This window comes from Periplaneta americana, chromosome 8 (genome assembly GCF_040183065.1).
Source record: "Periplaneta americana isolate PAMFEO1 chromosome 8, P.americana_PAMFEO1_priV1, whole genome shotgun sequence".
NCBI lineage: Eukaryota > Metazoa > Arthropoda > Insecta > Blattodea > Blattidae > Periplaneta > Periplaneta americana.
The window spans coordinates 39,010,367-39,035,387 of record NC_091124.1 but is presented as its reverse complement, the minus strand read 5'-3'; the positions used below and the strand labels follow the sequence as shown (position 1 = coordinate 39,035,387).

Genomic DNA, 25,021 nt, shown 5'->3' with positions numbered 1-25,021 from the left:
AGTTGGCAGCTTTGAAATCAAATGTTGAAGACCGAATAGGTCTTAAAGAGCCTAACCCTTGTTGTAATGGTGATGGCATTTGCTTTGTTTCATTTTGCACCCTAATTATGCCGTGATTGTCCAAGTCCGACAGATGACCCGGGTGGTATTCGTGAATCCAATGCTGACAGGTGGATCATTCTGCCTGAGTCCTGACAGAGCAAGGTCCCATCCTCAAACGAGTACCTGGAGTACCTGATAAGACCTAGGAGCCCTGAGCTCCAAGTGTATATAATAATAATAATAATAATAATAATAATAATAATAATAATAATAATAATAAGAATAAGAAGAAGAAGAAGAAGAAAGCGTCTATTAGCCATTAAATGTTCCTGATTCAACAACTCATCTGTGATGTTTTTACAGTGCATTACATCATATAATATCTGTCGTCGATTTGCAAATGAGGACATGTCCAAAATAAAAAAAAAGTGTTGGAAAATCGCAAAAACTATAATTAAGTTCATAAATTAAAATATTCATATATTTTTTTTTTCTAATTAGATCACTATGGATACATACATTCAGGATCCATGAACATTTTAATTTTTAAGTCTGTTATGTTTTTTTTTTTTTTTTTTTTTTTTTTGCGATTTCCCAACACTTTGCCATTTTGGACGTGTCCCCTTCTGCAAATCGACGACAGATATGTCATATTGTTTTATGCTATGTTATGTTACATTACATTACATTTGTCATATTTTATTATATTTTTGCAGACCAGTATATTATATTATTGTACTTACGAACAAGTAAGTACATGGTATAGAGATGTGATTGCAATCCTAGACTGCGTTTGTTAAAACCTCTGTTGTTATTTCTTTCAGTTTACAAATCATATCCCGAAAGGATCATCGATTTGCAGGAAGGATAATTTAGCCAGATATCTACGATGCATGAAGAAGATATATGGGACTATCTATGATTTTAGGTAAGCACTTGGGTAATCATTCTTCCCAGCATGGAATGCTGCAGTATTGACCTTAATAATGTTCAGCAGAAGCTCGCTAGTACGTAGGCTACAGTTGATTGAAAGGAGGCAAACTTAGAAGAAAAATGTAACGGGTGATTGACAAACAGTTACAAAGAAGCCAGACATCTATACGGTATGCATTAAGCTGTTACTCACATTAATTCAGTATTTATTTATTTATTTATTTATTTATTTATTTATTTATTTATTTATTTATTTATTTATTTATTTATTTACTTATTTATTTGTTTGTTTTTGTTTATTTATTTATTTAATTTTGGCTAGCCCTACATAATATTTATCTACATATTTTGCCTTGTTTAGTTATTATGTACATATTTCTCACATTCATAGTACATACTCATCAAACACTGATCCAACCAGTCCAATGTTAGTACCGCAAGCAACTCGCTCTCACTCCATGTTGTTGCACCATTAGCGGCCTCCTGTATATCGTGTCCGCGTAACATTTTTCACCCGGAATGGCCTGGAGAACCACCTCGCGAGCATGATCACTGCAATTACTTCAGTCGAGTGATACGTGCTACGACAAGTCAGCTGGCTACTTCTCACCAAATGGGCCGGAGTTCGATCTAGGGGAGTCTCGACGAGGCTTGTGGTGTGCAAAAATTAACTTTTGAACATATTTTATTCAACTACTCAACTAAAGGATACAGCAGTTCTTTTCGTAGCTTTCTACGGAAGTAAATTAAAATTTGAGGTTCCACTTTGCATTCTGACGAAGACGAAATTAACTAAATTCTTCTCATCCCGAGAAGTCAGTTTCTTTTGCAGAAATGTCTCTATGTGTAGTTGTCTATATTGAGACCACAAGTACCTTCAGAACATAGTCTCGTGATAATGGAAATATCTCCAACGAACAAAGCTGGAAACAAATTGGGAAAATTATTATTAGGCCTATTATTATTATTATTATTATTATTATTATTATTATTATTATTATTATTACTATTATTATTTTAGCTATATAAATTAAATTTTATATTATTGTACAATAGTCTCCAAATACTCCCTCTAGATATAGAGGGTGTTTCAGAAATAAGCGTAGAATTTTTTAGCGTGATAAGTTTGGTCCAGGCGATCATTTTAAAGACAGGAACATGGTGTTCTCGATGAGTTATTTTGGCAGTACGTGAAGAGAAAGGCGTTATTCCGTAACCTGGAAGATAAACAGCCGGTTGTGCTGTGATAAGTGACTGTGGGATAACAAGACAGATGAATTTAAAAATACTGTGGTGGTATGAGGTCTGAAGTGTAAAGAATAGAAGAGAGTAAAAGAAAAAAATCAGTTTTTATTCTGATTAACTGGAGAGTTTCTCACAGTAAGGTTTCAAATTGTCCTCTATTGCCTTGATTACACAACTCAAACCGTCGGACCACGGACCATTGGACATTGAAGAACACTTCACGTGCTTGACCTAGAACATCACCTGCTGCAGCGACAATTATTGGTGCTAAAAATGGATATGGCTCATTTGTTTTTTCACGAAGGCTTCACGAGAACATACGTTCATACCTGAAACAAGAAGTTCTGTTCTGACAGCGGAATAAATACTATATTCTAAATCATGAATTCTATTCGATTCTGTTGGATTTGACGCGTTGCTTTCTGCTATCTTCCATTTAAGGGTATATGTACGTGAACGACCACAAATATCAGAAAATGCAGGCTCTAAATTTCTAAAATTTTATAAGAAAATGAACTCACAATTGGACAAAAATTGCAAGGTACCACAACAAGACTTATTATAACTTAAATATCTGATAAAAGTATAAAAAAAGATTACTAATAATGTTTTTCAAACTATTTTTATCTAAGTATGAAAAAAAACAAAACAAAAAAATTCTGTAGTTACATCATTTGGTAACCATAACATTGTTATGGTCTCTCTGACATCTTTAATATTTTTCCTGCATGTAATAAACACTTATTTCTGAAAAGTAGACTACTCTCAGACATGTAGAGTTGTTTATTAATACAGTTAATTTTTTATTTGTCCTATCTAAAGTATACTAAAATTTACATAATGTTTTGTGACCTAATTTTTCTGTTTTCAAAGAAATGGGCATTATTGTAGTCTGCCTTTTGCATAAATGCATGTTAATTCTGTGTGCAAAATTTCAGAATTCTGTCTCTAATGGTTGTGGAGTTATGAAATAATGTGTGAAAATTGTCAAATTTTGGAAAATTTAATTTAAAGTAAAATGTGAATTCTAAAATATATTATTAGTAACCTTTTTTATACTTTTATCAGATATTTAAGTTCTAATAAGTCTTGTTGTGGTACCTTGTAATTTTTGTCCAATTATGAGTTCATTTTGTTATGAAATTTTAGAAATTTAGAGCCTGCATTTTCTGATAATATTTGTGATCTTTCACGTACATATACTCTTAAATACATTGTGAGGAGAAATTACAGTATGTTGGATTGAATTCCACTAAGTAGGAGCGGGCCATTACTTGTTGGATGACCCAGGGCGTCCGCAGAATCCAATCTCAGTGGTAGGAAGATGGTTAGAAAATTATAGGAAATGAATGGACGAGGAGAGATAAAATTGAACATGAAAATAGCCAGTTCTGAAATCTAAATTACCTTGTTCACGCATTCATAGTTTAAAGCACTTTTTTTTTAATTGTTTACCGAGGGACTGACAAAACATGTATCGTGCACGTAGAGAAAAATAAAAAAAAAACGCGTAAAAAATAAAAATCTCGGTGGTAGCAATTGCTACCACTGGCTACCCCCTGTGGGCGCCCTTGCAACCCACGTACGTAGATATTAAAAAAAATAGCGTACTGGCCGTATGAGAATTAAAGATTAAAACATTAATATAGTAGCACATGTAATTACATTGTTCGTTTGTTTTTCGATTGCTACAAATAAGCTATCATTTTAATAAAATAATTCTAAAATGGCGGAGAAATTAGATATTTCATCAGCGATAGGAAATGCTGTATTATTTAATACATTCCATTCATCAGCTCTGAGGTTAAAATTTGTTGAAAAGATTTGTATTTTCAAGTATATAAAATATTGTAACGGTAGCATAATATAAGGAATGTTAAGGATGAGTCTCTTATTGGCAGACCTGGTAAACAGTTGAAGAACGAGAGTTACTGATTGAAGAAAGAAGATAAAAATAAGGAAGAGGAGAAGAAGATAAGAATGAAAACAGCGGATGAGAAGAAACAAGAGAAGAAGAGGAAAATACGAAGGTGAAATGGAGGAAAACAAAACGGAAAATTATAAGCACACGGAAGAAGACCATCAGAAAAAAGAAGAAAGTGGAAGAAAAATTAAAAAAGACTGAACTCTTCATCACACGAACGCACCCACACAACAGGCAGCGAAGTTGAGATGACGCCGGGACACAGAAGGCTCTGAGGATGGTGTCAAGTAGCACCGAAACAGCTGTAAGCCGCACATGCTTACATAATTAACACAAGTAAGATCGCCATTTAATCAATTATTTTATATTCAAGTGTTAAAAGTAGTGTACGAAAGATTAAACATCGATTAAAAAAGAGAGTAAAAGACGAAAAATATCAGGAATTTAACATGACTATTACACTTTTACTACGTCACACTACTTTCGACCAATAAAACGGTACGAAATGACGTCTTTCAACCAATCATGGCTGCTTATCGCACAATTTTATCGCGTCCCTAGCATTTGTTTAATTTTATCGCGTCCCTAGCATTTGTTTCTTTGTTTGCCAACATTTCACACTGCGCTGGTCTGGACGTCAAAAAAAAAAAAAAAAAAAAAACAAAAAAAAAAAAAACAAAAAAAAATAGAAAATTACAAACCACTCCAGTCGATGCACAGCAGTTTCAAATATGACTCGCATTGGCATTCAAGAACAAGAATTAATAAAAATCACTGATCATACCTATGCATCTTCTGAAATCCTATTTACAAATAAATGAAGAGCACCATTCGGAAATCCTGAATAAGTTGAATACACCATGTAGGCCTACATCAACGAGTTCCACTTCTATTACGCACACCTCCAATATAACATAAATTGAACCACCAACCATATTCAAATTTGAAAATTGTACATTCAATAATTATTCCTTTTAAAATTATTCATGTTTATTTTTTTATGTCATCGTCGTTAATTAAAACTTTTCTAACACTTGTATATATTATTTAGATTATGTTATAGCTTCTGCTATATGATATTATGGATAGTCACGTATCAGAGATTGTTTAATATTAAGATTTATTGAAAATCATCTGTCAAGTGACGTTGATTACTGGGATTCGGATAAATGAAGTGGAATGCAACTGTTTTAATAAAAATGAAACTGAATCAACAAAGCCTTCTTGACTAGTAACACTGCCATCGTGATATAGATCGATAACTTCTTGACGAGAAGGCATTGCTAGTAATCATAACTCACTACTGCCATCTAGCATGCATCTAGCGTAATATTTGTAATGTTGAGATGGTACAATAATACATTTGAAGACAGTTATATTTTCGTAAATCAGTTAATATTTTATTGTATTGGAGTACTTCGTTACTTCTAATCCTTATATACTTTCTTCTAATCGTGTAACAGTCAATTAAATCCCACTCGAGTTTTGATTTATCGATAAAATCAAAACCTCTAATGAGATTACTGTTGATAAAACGAAAAAGGAGATAAAACTATTGAATCGAGATGGAGAAGAGAAAAAAAGGGAATGAAAAGAAGCAAACAAGGAAATTGGGTGACATGAAGGAGGTCTTGCAGTAGTTTCTTATAAAATTTTAAGTCATTGTGACAATTCTTTGAGTACCTTACAATGCGTGCGCATAAAAGAAAGAAATTGTGCATAAAAGAGTTTACGACGGTAAATTATCGAGGCACATAAAAGAAATGCAGTCACGCAAGCTCAGAGTAAAGGCTCCAAAATTGTCTTAGGAGGTCAAAAAGAAAGCTGCCCTTTTAATATACATAGCCGAGCTGTTTATAGTCCGCCCCGCCTCTTCCGCCGCTCAGTTAGTCCATAAACATGTACGTGACACCTAGGAGCGGCCACAAATTTACACAACCGAGTCTATTGTGGAGAACGTCACCGGAGTAACATTATGAGAATAATGGCTAAACTTTGATATACATTACGTGTATTCGTTTGGACAGCAGTTTTCAAACTGTGGATAGCAACACCTTGCAAAGGGATGCAGGTAGAGTTGCACATACAGTACGTACAAGTAAAACACTCTCTATGCTAAGTCATTCAATCATCTTTATTTTATGCTGATTTCAATAATAACATTCTTTTCATAATATAAGGACCACCAACAAGATATCAAAAAAATTATAGGAAGCGTGGATGATCAATGTAGAAATTCATGGGTATGAAACAAGATCAAACAAACAATTGAGGTTGAAAACATCAAATACAACAAAATTTGGAATTAAATCACTTTTATGTTATATATATATATATATATATATGTATATATTTATATATATATTCATTACCAAATTGCATGAGATTGATGAATACAAATGATAAATTTAAATAACAGCTTGTTAAGTAGGCCTATTGCTGGAAGCAATATGAACAAAATAATTGATTACTTACTTACTTACCTACTTACTTACTTACTGGCTTTTAAGGAACCCGGAGGTTCATTGCAGCCCTCGCATAAGTCCGCCATTGGTCCCTATCCTAAGCAAGATTAATCCAGTCCCTACCATCGTATCCCACCTCCCTCAAATCCATTTTAATATTATCTTCCCATCTACGTCTCGGCCTCTCCAAAGGTCTTTTCCCCTCTGGCCTCCCAACTAACACTATATGCATTTCTAGATTCGCCCATACGTGCTACATACCCTGCCCATCTCAAACGTCTGGATTTTATGTTCCTAATTATGTCAGGTGAAGAATACAATGCGTGCAGTTCTGCGTTGTGTAACTTTCTCCATTCTCCTGTAACTTCATCCCTCTTAGCCCCAAATATTTTCCTAAGAACCTTATTCTCAAAAACCCTCAAACTCTGTTTCTCTCTCAAAGTGAGAGTCCAAGTTTCACAGCCATACAGAACAACCGGTAATATAACTGTTTTATAAATTCTGACTTTCAGATTTTTTGACAGAAGACTAGATGACAAAAGCTTCTCAACCGAATAATAACAGGCATTTCCCATATTTATTTTGCGTTTAATTTTCTCCCGAGTGTCACAAAATAATTGATACAGATGATAATTTGGTTTAATGTTTTATTGAAAGTTATATTGTTTATGCATGGTAAATTAGTAGTAATTAATTTTTTGTGATATTAGAGTGATTTATTGATTTTATATAAGCCTACTATGTAATATACTCAAATTGTGTAGCTGCTGTAAATTATATATACTTCCCTAATTATGAACGCTGCTCAAGGATCTTGTAATAAATATACAAATAAATAAAATAAACGTCAAATGAATTAAAAGTTACGAAAATGTCATCTGACGTCATTTGCTTAGCAACGACAATGAGTTAAATCATACTAATCTGAGGCTTTGGCACGAATCGGAATCACGTGATTATCATGGTCCAGTCATGGCCATCTTGACAATAGCCTAATATAAATACATGTTCAAAGTTCTAAAAAACAAAGGAATTGCTATATTAAACTCATGTTAAACGTATATTTATAGATAAACTTGTTCAATGTTGGTCATGTTATGACTAAGAATGTGACGTCGTGCCGTAGACGAATCTCACGTTACTTGCTTAGCAACGGATCAGAGTAAAATGTTTATGCTCGAGTGGCAAATGAATAAAATGTTAACGAAAATTCCAACATCTGACGTCAGTTGCTTAGCAACATTGATATTATGTGTTTGCTAGAAAGACTTACTTTCTTGTATGAATCAAATTTCTTATTTCTCTTATCACAGACCCAGACCAACGCCTCTCGAATTGAGATGAAATAGATAATTTGTTTACAAATACAAATGTATTTTTATACAAAAGACATTGTTATAGAGCAGAAGGACACAATTATACAAGAACTTAAACTTAAACATAGATAAATAAAGTGCATTGTAAATAATTGTACAGATATATGGTAGGTATATATTCAATAAAAGAAATACACGATACTAATTGCGTCAGACGTTTATGCTTTCAGTTGGGTAATAGTTTTAAGCAACTGTTCTTATTTATAAGGACTCTGAATATGATTGAGAGTTAAATCAATTTAATACAATTTACTTGTTCTATTATTAAATCTTATTTTGTTTTATTTCTTTATTGGATATATACAGTACATTTGTACAACTGTTTACAGTGCAATTATCGTGGGTCACCTGAATGATTCGTTACTAAGCGTGCTACGGCGCGAGGTCACATTCTTAGTCTTAACATGGCCAACACTGAACAATCTATATATATAATTTGAACTGGTAATGGAAATTACGGGAAAACGGCTGAACGGATTTTAATAAATGTCCCCTCATTTTGAAGCTTGGAACCTAAAGTTTTTCGGAAAAGTAGTAGTTTTCAGTGAAATGTCAATTTTCCTACATAATTTTCCTATTTTCCAAAATCCATCTGTTGTCAGTTTTGAGACTAATTTTATTCAATCACGGCCGACCTGATTGAATTTCAGAACAAAACACACACTACAATAAACAATAGGCTATTACACGAAGGCCATGACCTGCAGATTGCCGACATATTTAGAGCTTAATTCAATTTGTTACTAAAAACTGATTCTGCAGTGTATAATTTTCTGAGTACAGCTGTGTATTGGATATTCAAATCTACGAAACTTGAGGTGGTTTGATGACATTATTACCATTAGAAATTAAATATTATTATAGTTAATATCATGATGCATCTATTTTTTCATTAATTGTACCTACATAATATTGATGCTATATTGATGACATGAAAGTGAAACGTTTTGTGGTTATGTAACTAAATGTAGAGAATATCTTAATTAAGATCTTCAGTTCTATTATTTACTGAGTGGCTGCTATATTTAACTACAAAACTTAAGTAAGATAATAATATTGTTATTAAAAATCAAATATTTTTATACTTATTAACCCAGTGGGGTTGGGTCTTTTTCATATACTTAATGGCGGTGTAGTGTAGATACTGATATGTGTCATTGTCTTCAGTATTGGCTCGAGAGAGCGCAAAAATTACAGTTCCTAAGGAAAGATCAAAAGATATTACTTACTGATAAAATAACAGGCCTAGAAAATGTTGTAGTCTCCAGATCATTTCAGCAAGATCTCTTAGTAGGATAAAATGATTTTACGCTCTACATTTCAAGTTCTACATGCAGCAGCTATACTAAAATGCTATTGTTCGAAAGCTTAGCAAACCTGACATTTTTTTAACTTTTGCCTACAATCCACAATGACCTGAAATAGCTACTGCTATCGTCCTGACATTGATACTTGCGTTTTCGCGTTGAAACCCAAAAACTGAAGTTGGATAGGTTCAAGAAAAAGTATTTGGCCTGAAAAAACCCATTCAGAGGGAGTATGTTTCATTATTATGGAAGCAAATAACTATAAAAAAGACAAGTATTCTTCATTGAAAATAAACCTGAAAATTTTTTATTTGAACGTCTAACGAACTTAGTTTGCAGCAGTATTTGCTGCACAAGCCACTAGTTTATATATAAATGCATGTTTAACATAAGTTTAATACAGCAATTCTGTTGTTTTTTAGAATTTTGAACATGTATTTATATTAGGCTATTGTCAAGATGGCCATGACTAGACCATGATAACCACGTGACTCCGATTCGTGCCGAATAGTGTGACGTAACTTACTGCCGTTCCTAAGCAACAGACGTCAGAAGTTTAATTGTTGTAACATTTTACACTCGATCATAGAATATGCATTTCGTATTAAAGGTAAAGCTCCTGCATAATAAAATGCAGTGTGTTAACATGTGTTGCAGTCCAGTGGGCTACAATCTGCCGCTGGAGTACACGAAGCTCGTTGCAGAATTCAGCCGGCAAGGAAAAAGCGACAGCAACGCCGTATGGATATGCAAACCCGTCGGACAGAGTCAAGGAAGGGGGATATTCCTGTTCAAGGTAAGCCGATTTCGTAAGGCCACTCTTTAAGGTCATTATCATGGCCAGTCAAAGTGTAATTTTTTGTGAGTAAAGAGAATACTGGAGCAAGTTCCATCGAATACTCAACGTTTCTACTCGTAGCTAGTCTATACTATCTTCGTTAACATACTTTAACAATCATCTTCAGGACTTCAGTTTCGAAAGTGTCTCTTGCAATCGCTTCTTAGCAACAGATTATATAACTTCCTTCTGTTGCCATGAAGAGATTAACAGGTGAAGGACAAATAGGCCGGTATTATATTATATTACATCTAAATAACAATATTGGAGTCTGGAAAGGTTCCCAAAATGCTGGCTGCGTTTTCACGTTGGATGGCTATTCCTATTCTTTGCAGCGAGGATCTCCAGTAATAGTCACCAATATATTATATTACATTATTCCTCATTTCATTCATTTAGCGTTCTGCCCAAGGGCAGGTCTTTCACTGCAAACCCAGATTTCTCCAATTTTTCCTATTTTCTGCCTTCCTATTTGTTTCCTCATATGATCCATATATCTTAATGTTGTCTATCATCTGATATCTTCTACTACACCGAACTCTTCTCCCGTTCACCATTCCTTCCAGTACATCCTTCAGTAGGTAGTTTCTACTCAGCCAGTGACCCAGCCAATTCCTTTTTCCTCTTCCTGATCAGTTTCAACATCATTCTTTCTTCACCCACTCTTTCAACACAATTTCATTTCTTATTCTGTCTACCCATATCATACGTTTCATTCTTCTCCATATCCACATTTCAAATGTTTCTATTCGCTTTTTTTCACTTCGTCGTAATGTCCATGTTTCTGTCCCATACAATGCACACTCCATACAAAGCACTTCACTAGTCTCTTCCTCAGTTCTTTTTCCAGAGGTCCGCAGAAGATGCTCCTTTTTCTATTAAAAGCTTCCTTTGCCATTGCTATCCTCCTTTTGACTTCCTGGCAGCAGCTCATGTTACTGCTTATAGTACACCCCAAATATTTGAAGCTGTCCACTTACTCTACTGCCTCATTTAGAATTCGCAAGTTTACCTTCTTTATCTTTCTTCCTGTGACCATGGTCTTCGTCTTGTTTGCATTTACCTTCATCCCATATTGCTCACGGCTGTCATTTAGCTCCAGCACCATATCCCTTAGTATCATTTCCTCTTCTGCTAACAACGCCATATCGTCAGCAAATCTTATGCACTTTATTCTTCTTTCTCCTACTATCACTCCTCCCATGTTCTGAAAACAGTTGAACAGGGTAGGTGATAAAGGACATCCTTGTCGTACTTCTATCCCAATTTCACTTCTTCTGACATTTCTTCTCCTATCCTGACTTTGACTCGTTGTTTCATATAAAGGTTACTGAACAGCCTTCTATCTTTCCAATCCATATCAATTTTCTTTAGGATCCTCATCAGTTTATTCCAATCCACTATTATATTATATTATACTTACTTATGGCTTTTAAGGAATCCGGAGGTTCATTGCCGCCCTCACATAAGCCCGCCATCGGTCCCTGTCCTGAGCAAAATTAATCCAGTCTCTATCATCATATCCCACCTCCCTCAAATCCATTTTAATATTATCCTCCCATCTACGTCTCGGCCTCCCCAAAAGTCTTTTTGTCCTCCGGTCTCCCAACTAACACTCTATATCCATGTCTGAATTCGCACGTACGTGCTACATGTCCTGCCCATCTCAAACGTCTGGATTTAATATTCCTAATTATGTCAGGTGAAGAATACAATGTGTGTAGTTCTGCGTTATGTAACTTTCTCTATTCTCCTGTAACTTCATCCCTTATATTATATTATATTATATTATATTATATTATATTATATTATATTATATTATATTATATTATATTATATTTACGTTACATTTAAGTGATCGTTTCATTTAATTTAGGATATTTCCTGTTATTATTATTATTATTATTGTTAGTATTAATTATTAGTATTATTATTAATTGTATTTTTAAGTAATAAGTTTATTATTGAATAATTTCGAGGGAAAAATTGTTCCGGAGCCGGGTATCGAACCCGGGACCTTTGGTTCAACGTACCAACGCTCTACCATTGAGCTAACCGAGAACTCTAACCGACACCGATCCAATTTTTCCCTCTATATCCACACACCTCAAAGTGGGCTGACAACCGTCAAGCAACCAACTTCGAGTGCACACTAACTCCGTGTGACTTAAATTGTGGTTTTCTGTTAACGAACAGTGACGTGTATTATGCAAATCAAGATTTCAGGTATAACTCCCTGTAAAGTTGATTTGAATAATTTCGAGGGAAAAATTGTTCCGGAGCCGGGTATCGAACCCAGGACCTTTGGTTTAACGGACCAACGCTCTACCACTGAGCTACCCGGGAACTCTAACCGACACCGACACCCGGCTCCGGAACAATTTTTCCCTCGAAATTATTCAAATCAACTTTACAGGGAGTTATACCTGAAATCTTGATTTGCAAGTTTATTATTGTCATTATTGAGTGTAATTAGTTACCACTGCCACCGGGTATATACCCATTGCAGTGTGAATAAATACATACATTACATTACATTACATTATATTATATTATATTATATTATATTATATTATATTATATTATATTATATTACAATACTGTCGCCAAATTGATGATCCTTTTCTAAAACATGTCCATAACGATTATAGCGGGGCAAACAAATATTTCTTCTTCACTATGGAAATACAGTACTTGTAACTTCTTGACCTACAAACCGAGTAAGATATTTGACGTGTGAAGTAGAGTGTTCATGTCTCGTTATCGGTTGACCGCATAGTAACGCAGACCTTGATTTTGTTCGTTAAACAGAGTCGATAGAAGGTAAGGGTTGTCCAATGTATACTCAAAGTTCGCCTTAGCTGTAGGCTGCTCCAGCCAGTGATTCCTTAACCCTGTTTCGAATTGCACGCAACGCTCAAACTATCACAAGTTGCGAAGCACGCAATTCTATTCCTATTTACTTGCTAACGCATTTCAACTTTCGTTACAAGGACTTTACGCCAGGGAAAGAGCTGTAAACTCTTGCCGCACCTATGTTGACATAAGTGGTTAGGATGGGACCATTCGTATCAGTAACAGAGAAATACCTGTAGTAAATAAAGTGAAATTCTTAAGAAAATTAGCAGAGTAAACAAGGTTAAGAAATACAGAGTGACTAAAAATAAATAGGCAACTTCAATATTGGGTCAGAACTATGTAAGATATACAGGGACATCATTTTATTTTTACTAACATTTCTAATATTAACCTGGCTATACCTTTGAATTAACGGCTGAGAACCGAAAACACCGTTTGCTACCCCCTTCCACGACTGGAGTTCGATGATACTGGAGTAAAATACAAACAAATCACTTTACTAGGTACATCCATTTACGTAAACTAGGAAATATCGCGATTTTGAGTTTGATGATTTTCATTAGGTTTTTGTTTAATCAAAATACAGTACAGTATTAACAGTAAGTGTTTTTACTCACGAACTGAGCTGTCCATTCGGACGTATTCATTATGCAGTGCATATTATACTGTCTATCAGCGTACAATATAGAGAATGAAGTTAAATTGAAAAATAATCATAATATGGATATTTAAACACATTTTTGAAAATGGTGGCCGTTCATTTCGATATAGACTTCAGTTCTTTTGTGCATATTATCACACTATAGACTATTGTACCTAATTCCAATTACCAGTTTCGTCCTTCGTACTAGTAACTCCTGTTGAAATAATTCTGTACCTACTCTATAAAATAGTACCTTACGTACTGTAAATTTAATCTTCACTTCTGCTCGATCCGAAATGATAAAATTACTCAGACATGCTATCTACTGTCCGTCCAAGTGGTTTTGTCGCAGGGTCGTAGAAAGGAGGGAAATCACGTGACAGTTGATTACTTAACGAGGCCCTTTTATTTAAGTTATTTTAAACAGTTGTATAATATTACGTAAACGTCCAATTCCTAACAGAAATTAATGTTTTCAGAAAAGAGCTAAGACAGCCCAGCCACTAGCCTTTATAGAGATGCGAGTAGAAGCGGGTAGGAGAAACCGGGATGCGACGTAGGCAAACGGACGACAGTACCTGTGCGAAAATATGATTCAATATTGAAAGCTCTTTCGTCACTGGAAAACGCGAACATATTTCTGGAAGGTACCATACTCACTAACTCAGTACTGTTTACTATGACCGTAAGGCGACTTTGACTGCATATGCGGCCTTGGTTCTGTGTGGAGGATGGTTGGAAGTTTACTAGTAGAGGGGGCGGGAGAGAAGTACATTAAAAAAACTCAGGTACAATAAAAATTGAAGTACAAATAAAATGATGTCCCTGTAGAAAATCACCTTACATCACTTTGTAAATACATTCTTGAAGTTTTGTCATTATCGGAGCTTAAAAAAACTGTAACCGAGCGAGTTGGCTCAGACGATAGCTTTCAGACTCGGATTCGGAAAGTTCCGGGTTCAAACCAATCTGACTGGAGTTTTTCATGCTTTCCCATAGACATAAAGGCAAATTCCGGATTATAAATTTACATACTATGATTCATCACCGCCTCAATCACCAATATCATAAAACTTTAAGGAAAGATGGCTGTTGTGGCATATGAAAAATTAGGGGGGGGGGGGAAAAAAGCCTTGAATGAGACTGCTGATTTGGTCCTAATGTTCGCAATTTTTTTGTTTTAACTTTTTGTGCCAAATAAAGAAACTTTCGGCTGTTGAATTAACCTAGAATGGTTTCCATCTACTGAATTATAAGCTACAAATTAATTTTTAAATTTTAAGCTACGGTTTATTTACGGCGATCATCGCCGGACGCACATCGCCGGCGATTATAAACGCTGGAAATGATCGTCAAGAAGTGGTTTCTTTATTAGCGTACATCGCTGTCAATTCTCATTTGTTTTACTGCCATAACTCAATATTTCTACATGGCCTTCTCTAAATACCGATTACTGAACATGTATGCGGCGATGTGCGTCCTGAATTTGCTTCAGAAGGAACCTCCAGCGATCTGCGTCGCGTCCAATGATTACGCGCCCGGCGATGATCGCCGTAAACAAACCGCAGCTTTAAATTTTAAAGCTATTTTTTAGATTATTATTACATCACTGTAAACCGCAGACTCAGACTAGAGGCTCTTAACTCCTGTGTATTTCCGATGCTAACATACGGTTGCCAAACCTGGGCTCTCACAGAGAGGCAAAAGATGAACATCGAAATATGCCAAAGGAAAATGGAGAGGAAGATAGTTGGCGTTTCATTGAGAGACAAAGTCTCCAACACGGCACTGCAGAAAATTACAATGGTCCAATGCCGAAAGTTACCCACAAATTCTACGTTGAAGGAAAACCTCGGAAAAAAACCTCAACGAAGTAACTTGTCCCAACGAGGATTTGTATCAGGTCAGCTTGATTTACAGTCAGACATGCTAACCATTACTCCATAGCGTGAACTAATTTGTGAGTCAATTCCTGATCTTATAACTCTTGTAAAGGGTATACATTTATTATTGGAAATGGAATCAGGCCCCAGAGGTTTTAATGTATTTTATCTGAAATTTATTTTATTTCATCAATCATTGTTCACGTCATGACGGATTAGATGCATTCCAGTTCTTAATCCGCCATCACTCTCTATACAGATACAGTATATAAAAAATTAATACATTTGAACTTATAAGTATCCTCTGTTTACAATAATAATACTACTAATAATAAAAATAATAATAATAATCAACTAATAATTATACCTCTTTTATTTAAAACTCCTACTCTCTAAAGAATTATTCTATTACTTCATTGACTACTCTTTAGTTTGTTATCGTGTGACTACTCAACATTTATAATTCCATCTCCGTTAGAGCTTTGACTTTCTCTTCCCATCTAATTTTAACTCTAAATAGAAATTTTCCTAATTTATGCAGATTGCTTGCGTTTAGGTGACCATACATTTTTTTATAAGCTTCTATAGCGTTTATTTGTAGAAATATTTTTATCCACCCAACTGTTTCTCAAATCATTCATTGCCTGACACCTTAACGCAATATGCATTGCGTCTTCAGCTAGTCCACACAAAGGACATTTATCCTTCTCTACGTTCCCTCGCCTATTCTTGAGTCTCCAGATACCTAATCTCCACCATGTCATTCCCGTTCTCTCTTCCCTTGAATTTAATCTAACATATTCTTCCTGTTCCCAAAACTGCTTCACCTCCCTATAGTATTTTAGTGATCCGATCCTAGGTCTTTCATATTACTAAAAATATCTTGTCTTGAAATTTCGTTTGCTCTCTCTTTTACTATTCTTCCAATAGTTTTCGTGTTTATAGACTCTAGTTCTCTCCATAGCCAATTTAGACCTAATCTGCTTATTTCACTTTCCAGCTCATTCAGCCAATTCGATTTCCAATTAGCGGCTTTCATACAAAAGATACACGTTTTCACAACTGCCGAATCATTCCTACACAGAATATTACCTAAATATTTGATTTTTCTTTCTAGAATAATTCCCAGACTCGAATCGGTTCCCATCTCTGGTAAAGCTGCCAGGTTAGAAGCATTCTCCGGTATTCCTAGAAATTTTTTTACACATTTTGGCTCTTACTTTATCGATGTTTCTGCTGGATAACCTACTACCCCAGATTTACCTGAAATACACATTTTGATAGTAAAGAAGTGCCTTTTCGGAATTCTACCTGCCATCATCTGAGTCATCTTCATGATACAGATTTTTTTTTTAATCTTTATTTTTGCAGGAACTTGGGGACTTGTGTTACGACAGCAATGCAATCGTGCAACGCTACATTCAGAATCCCTTGCTCATCGGCGGATACAAATTTGACCTCAGACTGTACGTGTGCATACCGTCGTACCACCCCTTAACAGTGTACCTGTACAGGGAAGGTCTGGCCAGATTCAGCACGGACAAGTTCTCGATGGCCGACTTGACCAATCCGTTCTGCCATCTGACCAACAGCTCTCTCAACAAGTGGGGGCCAGGCTACAACGAGAAGAAGGAGAGAGTTGGTGCAGGTAAGAAGATCGCGCGATTTTAGAAGGAAAGTAAAAAAGATTTGCATCACATAAAATAACTTAGAGCTCCAAGAAAAATTTGTGTTTCCCTTCCATATAAAAATTCAACCCCACTTTTATCCAGTGCCATCACGCCAATATTTTGTTTCTTGAAATCGAATATATAATTCCACATAGGAATTGTTAAAAATTAAGGAAATCAGTTTTGTGCCTAAATGAAAGAAAAATAAGGTTTATTTACTAGTTTGTCAATAGATCGAAGGATCCTTTTCAAAACTGCTCGACAGTCACAATTTTAAAGTATAGTAACATATACTACCTCGCTGTAATTAGGTATTATGGGCGATTTCTTATTTTCCTTAATAGAATGGCTATTCTCTCTCGCTCTCTGTCTCGAAATCTCTCCTTTGTTCCACCTTTCTTCCTTTGTCTTCACTGTTTCCCAGTTTCCTCCTCTATTTTTGGTTGAGAAACGCAGTTTTGTTTCTTTCTTTGTCGAATGCCAGGGCCCTTAACTTGCCGTTGATTTCCCTGAATCTATAGTGAGGGTCACGTAAGTGTAGTTCCTAAAAATCTAATTTGGCCGTCTCTTCAGTGTTGCCAACTAATACCAGATATCACCAAAGAGGGTAAAATCACAATGCTACGTACTGAAATAATAATAATAATAATAATAATAATAATAATAATAATAATAATAATAATAATAATAATAATACAGTATTAACAATAACAATGTCTTGCCTATTGACCACATCTCATCTTTATGTTGCGAGGTGTTTCCTACATGGTTCAATAATTTATGATATAGCATATTTTCCTCCTGGACTTCTCGCATATTATGTTGGTAATTAGGATTAGTATGATCTAAATTAAAATCTATTTTGTCTAGCAACATGAAATTCATTACTTTAACTAAACAGTTTACGATTCATGAGACCTAACCTAAAAATATATTTACTTGTTTGCATTTTCATCCGTTTCCTTTACTGCAAACAGAAATTGTTGCTGCCAACATAACAGTTAGAAAATAACTGCCAGTTGTAGTGTTTGTCAGTACCCAAAATTCGAAACGAAGTTGGTAAAAGAAAATTCAACCTGAGAGCTAGAAAATCACTATAATCCACTAGCATATGCAGTAATAGGGGAAGAATGGTTAGGTTTCACCCTTAGAGTATTAAATAAAGTGATCCAGACTATTCTAGGAGGCTCATAGATGTTGCTAGTGCTGAGAAGCACAGACCACTTAGTTCTCCAAAAACTACCTAGAGTACACCACAAGCAGTGGATCTACATAACACTCCTAATTATTGATGATGGTGGTGGTGGTGGTAGTGGTGGTGGTGGTGATGGAAAATTATTAGAATGTCAGAGGCGTAGTGGCATACGCAGAATTTTGTCAAGGGGAGGCATCCCCACTGATAATGTAAAAGATAGACCTATTCAGGTTTGTGGAAAATAAACAACATTATAAAATTGTATAAAAAGGTAAAATTATCGCATGTAACCACGCTTGCTCTTCTTAAGGTTATGGATATATGAAATTTCTAACTTCAACAATTTTACACCAATTAATCTGAAACTTTTACCACATGTTTCTTACAATGTGGAAATGCAATACACAAATTTTCACTTTGATATTCCAATTAGTTTACGTGTAATTAATTTTTGTTGCCTTTTTTTAATACCGAACTATAATTGTCCCAATTTTCAAAGTTTATATAATTTTTCTTTAAATTTATATTTAATTTATTCCTGATAGATGTACGTAAAATATTACAGTTGCTTCTCATATTTTTATAATTACTTTCTGAGGAAAGAAATAGTTACTCTTTTAGTTATTAATTTTTCAATCTTTTAAAACTTATCACATCCTCAACACATGGTGATTTGAATATTTTCAACAGCAGAAGAAAACACATGTGCCAGTTTGCTTCACATGCTTTTGTGGACTTCTGTGTAAAATTTCACTGAGGTTGGAGAAAAGCTGCATTCATTAGAGCATTTTGAATGTTACAAAATGTTGAACATTCGCAAATCGAGAAAACGAGTATCGAAGTACAGCATGTATATGATATATAGTATCGATATCCTTCCATCACATTTTTCTCCCACAGAACAGCACGAAATATGAACTGAATGAAAAGTAAAATTAGTTAGAATGAAGAACAAAGTCTGTCAGAATGACAGCTGAGTGTCAGTTTAAAGGGCTGCAGCTCCACTCACGCGCTGGTCCCTTTAAATTCGTCCCGAGGGGCTTCAAATTGTCATAAATCCAAAATAAGCACAGAATTAGAAAACAGAAACATTATTTTATTTTTTAGAGTTAAAAACAGAATTTCCATTTGTTAATGTTTTTTTTTTTTTCGTTATTTTCACCGATCCATAGTCTTAAAGCTGTTACAGATGATGGAAAACCTCACTCTGACACCAAACCATTCACCCTATTATTGTAGCGCTATGCTGTTTTATTACTTGAAACATCACACACTAATTACACGCAAATTTGAATTTCTGCATGTAATACAACAGAATGCCAACTGTCACACAAATTATTTTTCTGTCTAATGCTGTTGTAAAATATAATTTGAATGACATGTTTGTTGCAGGTTGCAAATGGTCCCTGAAGCAGCTACGTCGTTATTTTCATCAGGCTAAGATCTCAGACTGGTTGCTATGGCAACGAGTATCTTCCCTTATAGTGCTGACTGTCGTCAGCCAGCTCTCTGGTATCCCCAGCACTGCCAACTGCTTCGAGTTCTACGGGTTCGACGTCCTCATTGACTCTAGTCTTAGACCGTGGCTATTAGAGGTAAGTTGTACTCACTGAATTTATTTTATATAATTCTATGTTTAATATTAATTTAGTAACTCAGTATGTTTAGTCCATTTAATAGTTTTGCATACTATTTTTATTTACTATAATTTCAATCGTAAATTGTTCATGCTTTTATTAAATATATTATTTATTTATTTAAATTTAATTTAAATGTATTTATTTATTTTTTATTGTTATCCAGTCTGCTGTCAAAAATCTTAAAGTTAGAATTTATAAAATAGTTCTATTACCTGTAGTTCTGTATGGTTGTGAAACTTGGACTCTCACTTTGAGAGAGGAACAGAGATTGAGGGTTTTTGAGAATAAGGTTCTTAGGAAAATATTTGGGGCTAAGAGGAATGAAGTTACAGGAGAATGGAGAAAGTTACACAACACAGAACTGCACGCATTGTATTCTTCACCTGACATAATTAGGAACATTAAATCCAGACGTTTGAGATGGGCAGGGCATGTAGCACGTATGGGCGAATCCAGAAATGCATATAGAGTGTTAGTTGGGAGACCGGAGGGAAAAAGACCTTTGGGGAGGCCGAGACGTAGGTGGGAGGATAATATAAAAATGTATTTGAGGGTATGATGATAGAGACTGGATTAATCTTGCACAGGATAGGGATCGATGACGGGCATATGTGAGGGCAGCAATGAATCTCCGGGTTTCTTAAAAGCCATTTTTAAATATTTATTTATGTATTTATTTTTATTTATTTGTTTATTTATTTATTTGTTTATTTATTTATTAAAAATATGTGGTACAACAGAGATATATTCTAATTTTATTATAGTAACTATATACAATGAAATAATACAAAAAATAATACAAACAAGAAAATAGCAATAAATAAAATAGTAAAAATAATGCGAAATAAAAAAAATTAATAGGAAGATAAAGAGGATAATAAAAGCCGTAGGAAGATATCTCTACAAAAAAGTGGAGTATGCATAGTACAACACGATGTAGGTCTATCAGATATTTACCTTCAATAAATAATTATCCCAGGTATGTTTATTACGCATTAAATTTGGTATAAGAATAACGAAAATCCAAAACATAAGCCAAAATTGACAAATTACACATTTTCCAGAAAATCGAATCTTCTTTGAGATTTATCTATAACTCATGATGTTAATGTACTATTACTGATAGAGAAGTTTTGATACAATTTCACCATAAAATACTTTAAGTCAAAATTATGCAAAGAACTGTAAGTCATCATGGTTTCAATTTGCATTTCAGGTAAATCTAAGTCCTGCGCTTGGAAATGACTGCGATATAGATCCGATTGTGAAAAAGCCAATGTTACACGATATGTTTGACCTGCTTGGTCTTCCTGTTTGTAACACTGGCCTGTCCCTTTTCACAATCTGGTCTAACGCAACCAGTCAGAAGCATCCCGACGACCTAAGTTCTTCTGAAAATGAGGAATACGAAAACGAGAATGGCGGAGTGATCGCCTCGTCTGGAAGGAAGGAAGCCAGTTCTGCAACGCTCAGTGTGATAGCGGCTGCAAGCAGGTGGAAGAGGAGGCATCAGCAGAAGAACCACAGTTCCACGCAGAGTACATCCGCACAGAGGACGAGGAGGAAGAGCGCAAACCTACAAGCTGCCAGTCACCACAGTCTTCCTGGGTGCTCAGGGACTGCTGGACCCTGCAATCAGGCATCGAGTGGAAGGAAGTCTAGGGCTAGAACTACCGGAACAAAAACTCCCGTTAAGTGTTCTTCCACAAACCAAAATATTGCTCACAGTTCGTACTCAATGACGTCAATAGCGTACGGTGAAGAAGAAGACAATACCCATAGAACGATAAACAGTAGGAATCCGCAAGACTCTGCAGATGCATGGGCTCGATACAACCCATTGCTAATCGATCGCAGTAGGAATCAAGCCCGCGGGTTTCGAGGGCAGAATAAGTACCCGCCCCCGATGCTGTGGGGTAACGGAAGAGACTGGCGGTCTCCTCCAGCTGGAGAGGGCAACTGGGTGAGGGTGTACCCTCTGGGGCCCACGACACAGTACAGTTCACAAGAACAAGAACTGCCAACAACTACGCAAGGCGACAGGGAAGTGAAAAACGTGGTTTCAGCCGTCCATAAGTATTCTAAAACAGCCAGGGAGATCTTTAAACGACACCCAACATCGTCAGATGAGTCGTTCAGTGCCTTTATGAGACAGTCGCTAGGACTTACGTCTGAAGTGTGGCTGCCGATCAAATAATAGTAAATGATGTGAATTAAAGTAAAAAATATATATCAATAAAAACAATTCCTCAACATACAGTGTACTTAATTTCTTGTTGTTACAATGAAACCTCTGTATTTGGACACCTCTGTATATAGGACGTATTTTCTTGCAGCCAGACAAATTTCTATGCTTTTACATGTTCAACATATTATCATCTATGTTGGACACCCCTCAATCCTGGAAACTGGACACCCCTTATAGCAGTGGCGACTCGTGATATTTTTTGTATGTAGGATATGAGATTGACGACTGCTGATCAAGACAGAAACTAATATTAAAAATAATATAATATTAATAATAGAGCATGCAAAATCAATACAAGTAGGCCTATGTTAGTCTTTGACTGGCCATTCTGTAACTGACAATTTATTGGTAGAGAAGTTCTATTCTCCTCTCCATTTTAGTTGCGAAGATGGCTCATGTTCCGTCGTACGTCTGTGCAATTAAATTCTTGCTACAGTTAAATTCTTCTAAATGATAAAATATAACTTCAGATATTCTTTCGGCTGTCCTGTCATCTGAAAGTCCTGTTAGTTCTTGCATTTATTATAGCTTATTTTATTTTTATATAATTTTGTTTTTTATTCATTTTATTTTTTATATTATATCATTTTAAATTATTTCGTTTATTCTATTCTTTTAAAATGGTCAATGAACTGCATTTAAGGAGGCTATAAGGGTATTTAAAAATTCTTATTGTAGTCTCTGATAGGGTCTCCATCACCCAGAAAGAAGGGTCGTAGTATTAGGATACGCGGTCATATCCTCAAACACGATTAAACTCAATCCCTACCTCGCTCTCCGCACCTACCCCTGTCCACTAACTTCACTGTTAGAAATACCGTTTGTTGTAAGTCTATTAACACTTTAATATTGCAGAACTCGCGATTACAAATCAAACGAGAGGTAGCACAGGTCAGTAGCTGTTCCAGATGCCGAGATATTACTGAGAGAGTCTTCACAACACAGCTAATTTTATACTCAACTTCGGTACTCTCAGACCTGTAGTGAAGGTAGGTAGCATCATTGGGTGAGATCACACAAGTTACATTGGTTCATGGTCTAACTACTAATAATATTAACATTCAGTTGTGGCCAGTGTTGTTATAGTAAGAATTTGAAATTTTGTAATTTTTTGTTTCACCATGGATTCCAGAATGGGTAATCGGCGCAGGGAAAGACGTACTCTATGTCTACTAGATTTCGAAATAAATATGTCTACTAGATTTTGAGATTATCATGGAAATACAAATATTCAAAATTTCTTATATGGAAAGAGAGACTTTCTCATGCTGCGTCTGTCTGCCGATCTTGTATAGAAACCTTGAATAACAAAACTAATAATTTATACAGGGGAAAAAAAGAGAGTGAATGAAAGTCCTTCAAGGGTCCAAGTGACAGAAAGAAACAAATGACTACACATATATCAAGATTCAATAATTATTTATTCATTATGGCATATAAAATTTAATTTCATTACATATCTCAAACCATTCAACATTATCTATCAACAATCAGTCATTCCGTACACTTCTGAACTACAGAATGGGTAAAAGTCGCTTTCCCCAAACACTAGCAGTTATTGCACAAAGACGCAACCCAACACAATAAAACAAAACAACAATAAAATGAGACATGGCATCGGAAAAACAGATGATGCTCGAATATGGTTGTCAACCCACCACTTATTACACCAGCTATTTGTTTATTCAAGTTATGACATCTGTATATGTGTACAAGTATGGAACCTAAGAACGAATATTGGGGAAAGCGACTTTTGACCTACGTTACCATGTATTTCAATTATCCAGCAAATTTTCAGAAAAATGTTAGTCATATATCGCAATAATACGAAAAAAAGTATTCTTCTTTGTAAACACATATGAGGCACTGCTGGTAGGCACATATTTATTGACATTTCTCATATTTTTTTAACATCGCAATTAAACACACAAACAGCAATACACGCACACAGATACAGTTCATAAGATCATAACTCACCGGTATTAACTCACAATATAAATGTTATTAAGAGTAAATATTTTATTGCAATATGAGCAAACTCAGATTTGCACTTTCTCTAGTTAGTAGTGAAAAATCTAAGACTTCAACATGAGCAAGAAATTATTTTTATTCCAATTAAATGAGAATAATTTTTCAGAACACTAATATGGGAATTAAGGTTCTGAAATATAAACAGCATAAAATTGTTTTCAAATAATTACATCGGACTACTGCTCTTCTGACAAAAGAAAGACTCGTATGAGATCACCATGGCTACGTATGTGTCAAGAATAACTTGAATTATTTTCATGCAACTTTTAGTAACATTGTTCTAGGCCATACTTTCAACACCATATAGACTTAATCGATGAAATCTGCAGTGCACGGGAAAAGTGACACAAGTCAGTTTCCACAAACCTTTTTTGATAATTTATTGACAACTTACGGAACATCTGCTCGCTTGGAAAAAAATACGTATTTCTCCCAATACAATAATTCATACAGAAAAAAAAATCGACATAAACCAGTGTAAGTTGTCAATAAATTATCAAAAAAGATTTGTGGAAACTGACTTACGTCACTTTTCCCAAGCACTGCAGAAATATGACAGATGGGCAAGTATCTAAATCTGGTAAGTCAACAGTTTACTCAATGGAAATTAACTTCATGTATGATAAAATAGAATTAAGAACTTTTAATGATTTTTCAACCAGCAAAAAACAATACTGCAACCATGCGAAACTGACAAAACTCTAAGCTGATTTTAGTAAGAT

General features: G+C 35.1%; 1 protein-coding gene and 1 non-coding gene across 3 annotated transcripts in view; one reads left to right on the top strand and one right to left on the bottom strand.

Moving 5' to 3' along the window:
* LOC138704653 (probable tubulin polyglutamylase TTLL2) overlaps positions 1–22,268 on the top strand; it is a 61,027-nt gene extending 38,759 nt beyond the window's left edge. Inside the window, exons 3-7 of one of the 2 annotated variants that reach the window (XM_069832754.1) lie at positions 867–970; positions 9,950–10,088; positions 16,887–17,163; positions 19,773–19,975; positions 21,237–22,268. In XM_069832754.1, the coding sequence (XP_069688855.1) occupies positions 867–970; positions 9,950–10,088; positions 16,887–17,163; positions 19,773–19,975; positions 21,237–22,217 (1,704 nt within the window). In that variant the 3' untranslated portion in view covers positions 22,218–22,268. Of the gene's footprint in view, positions 1–866; positions 971–9,929; positions 10,089–16,886; positions 17,164–19,772; positions 19,976–21,236 lie in introns of both variants that reach the window. The other variant, XM_069832756.1, reaches the window with a different exon arrangement.
* On the bottom strand, positions 12,405–12,476 carry TRNAN-GUU (transfer RNA asparagine (anticodon GUU)). Its single transcript has one exon. It is a non-coding gene; the product is annotated as a tRNA-Asn (tRNA).
* Positions 22,269–25,021: the final 2,753 nt, after the last annotated feature.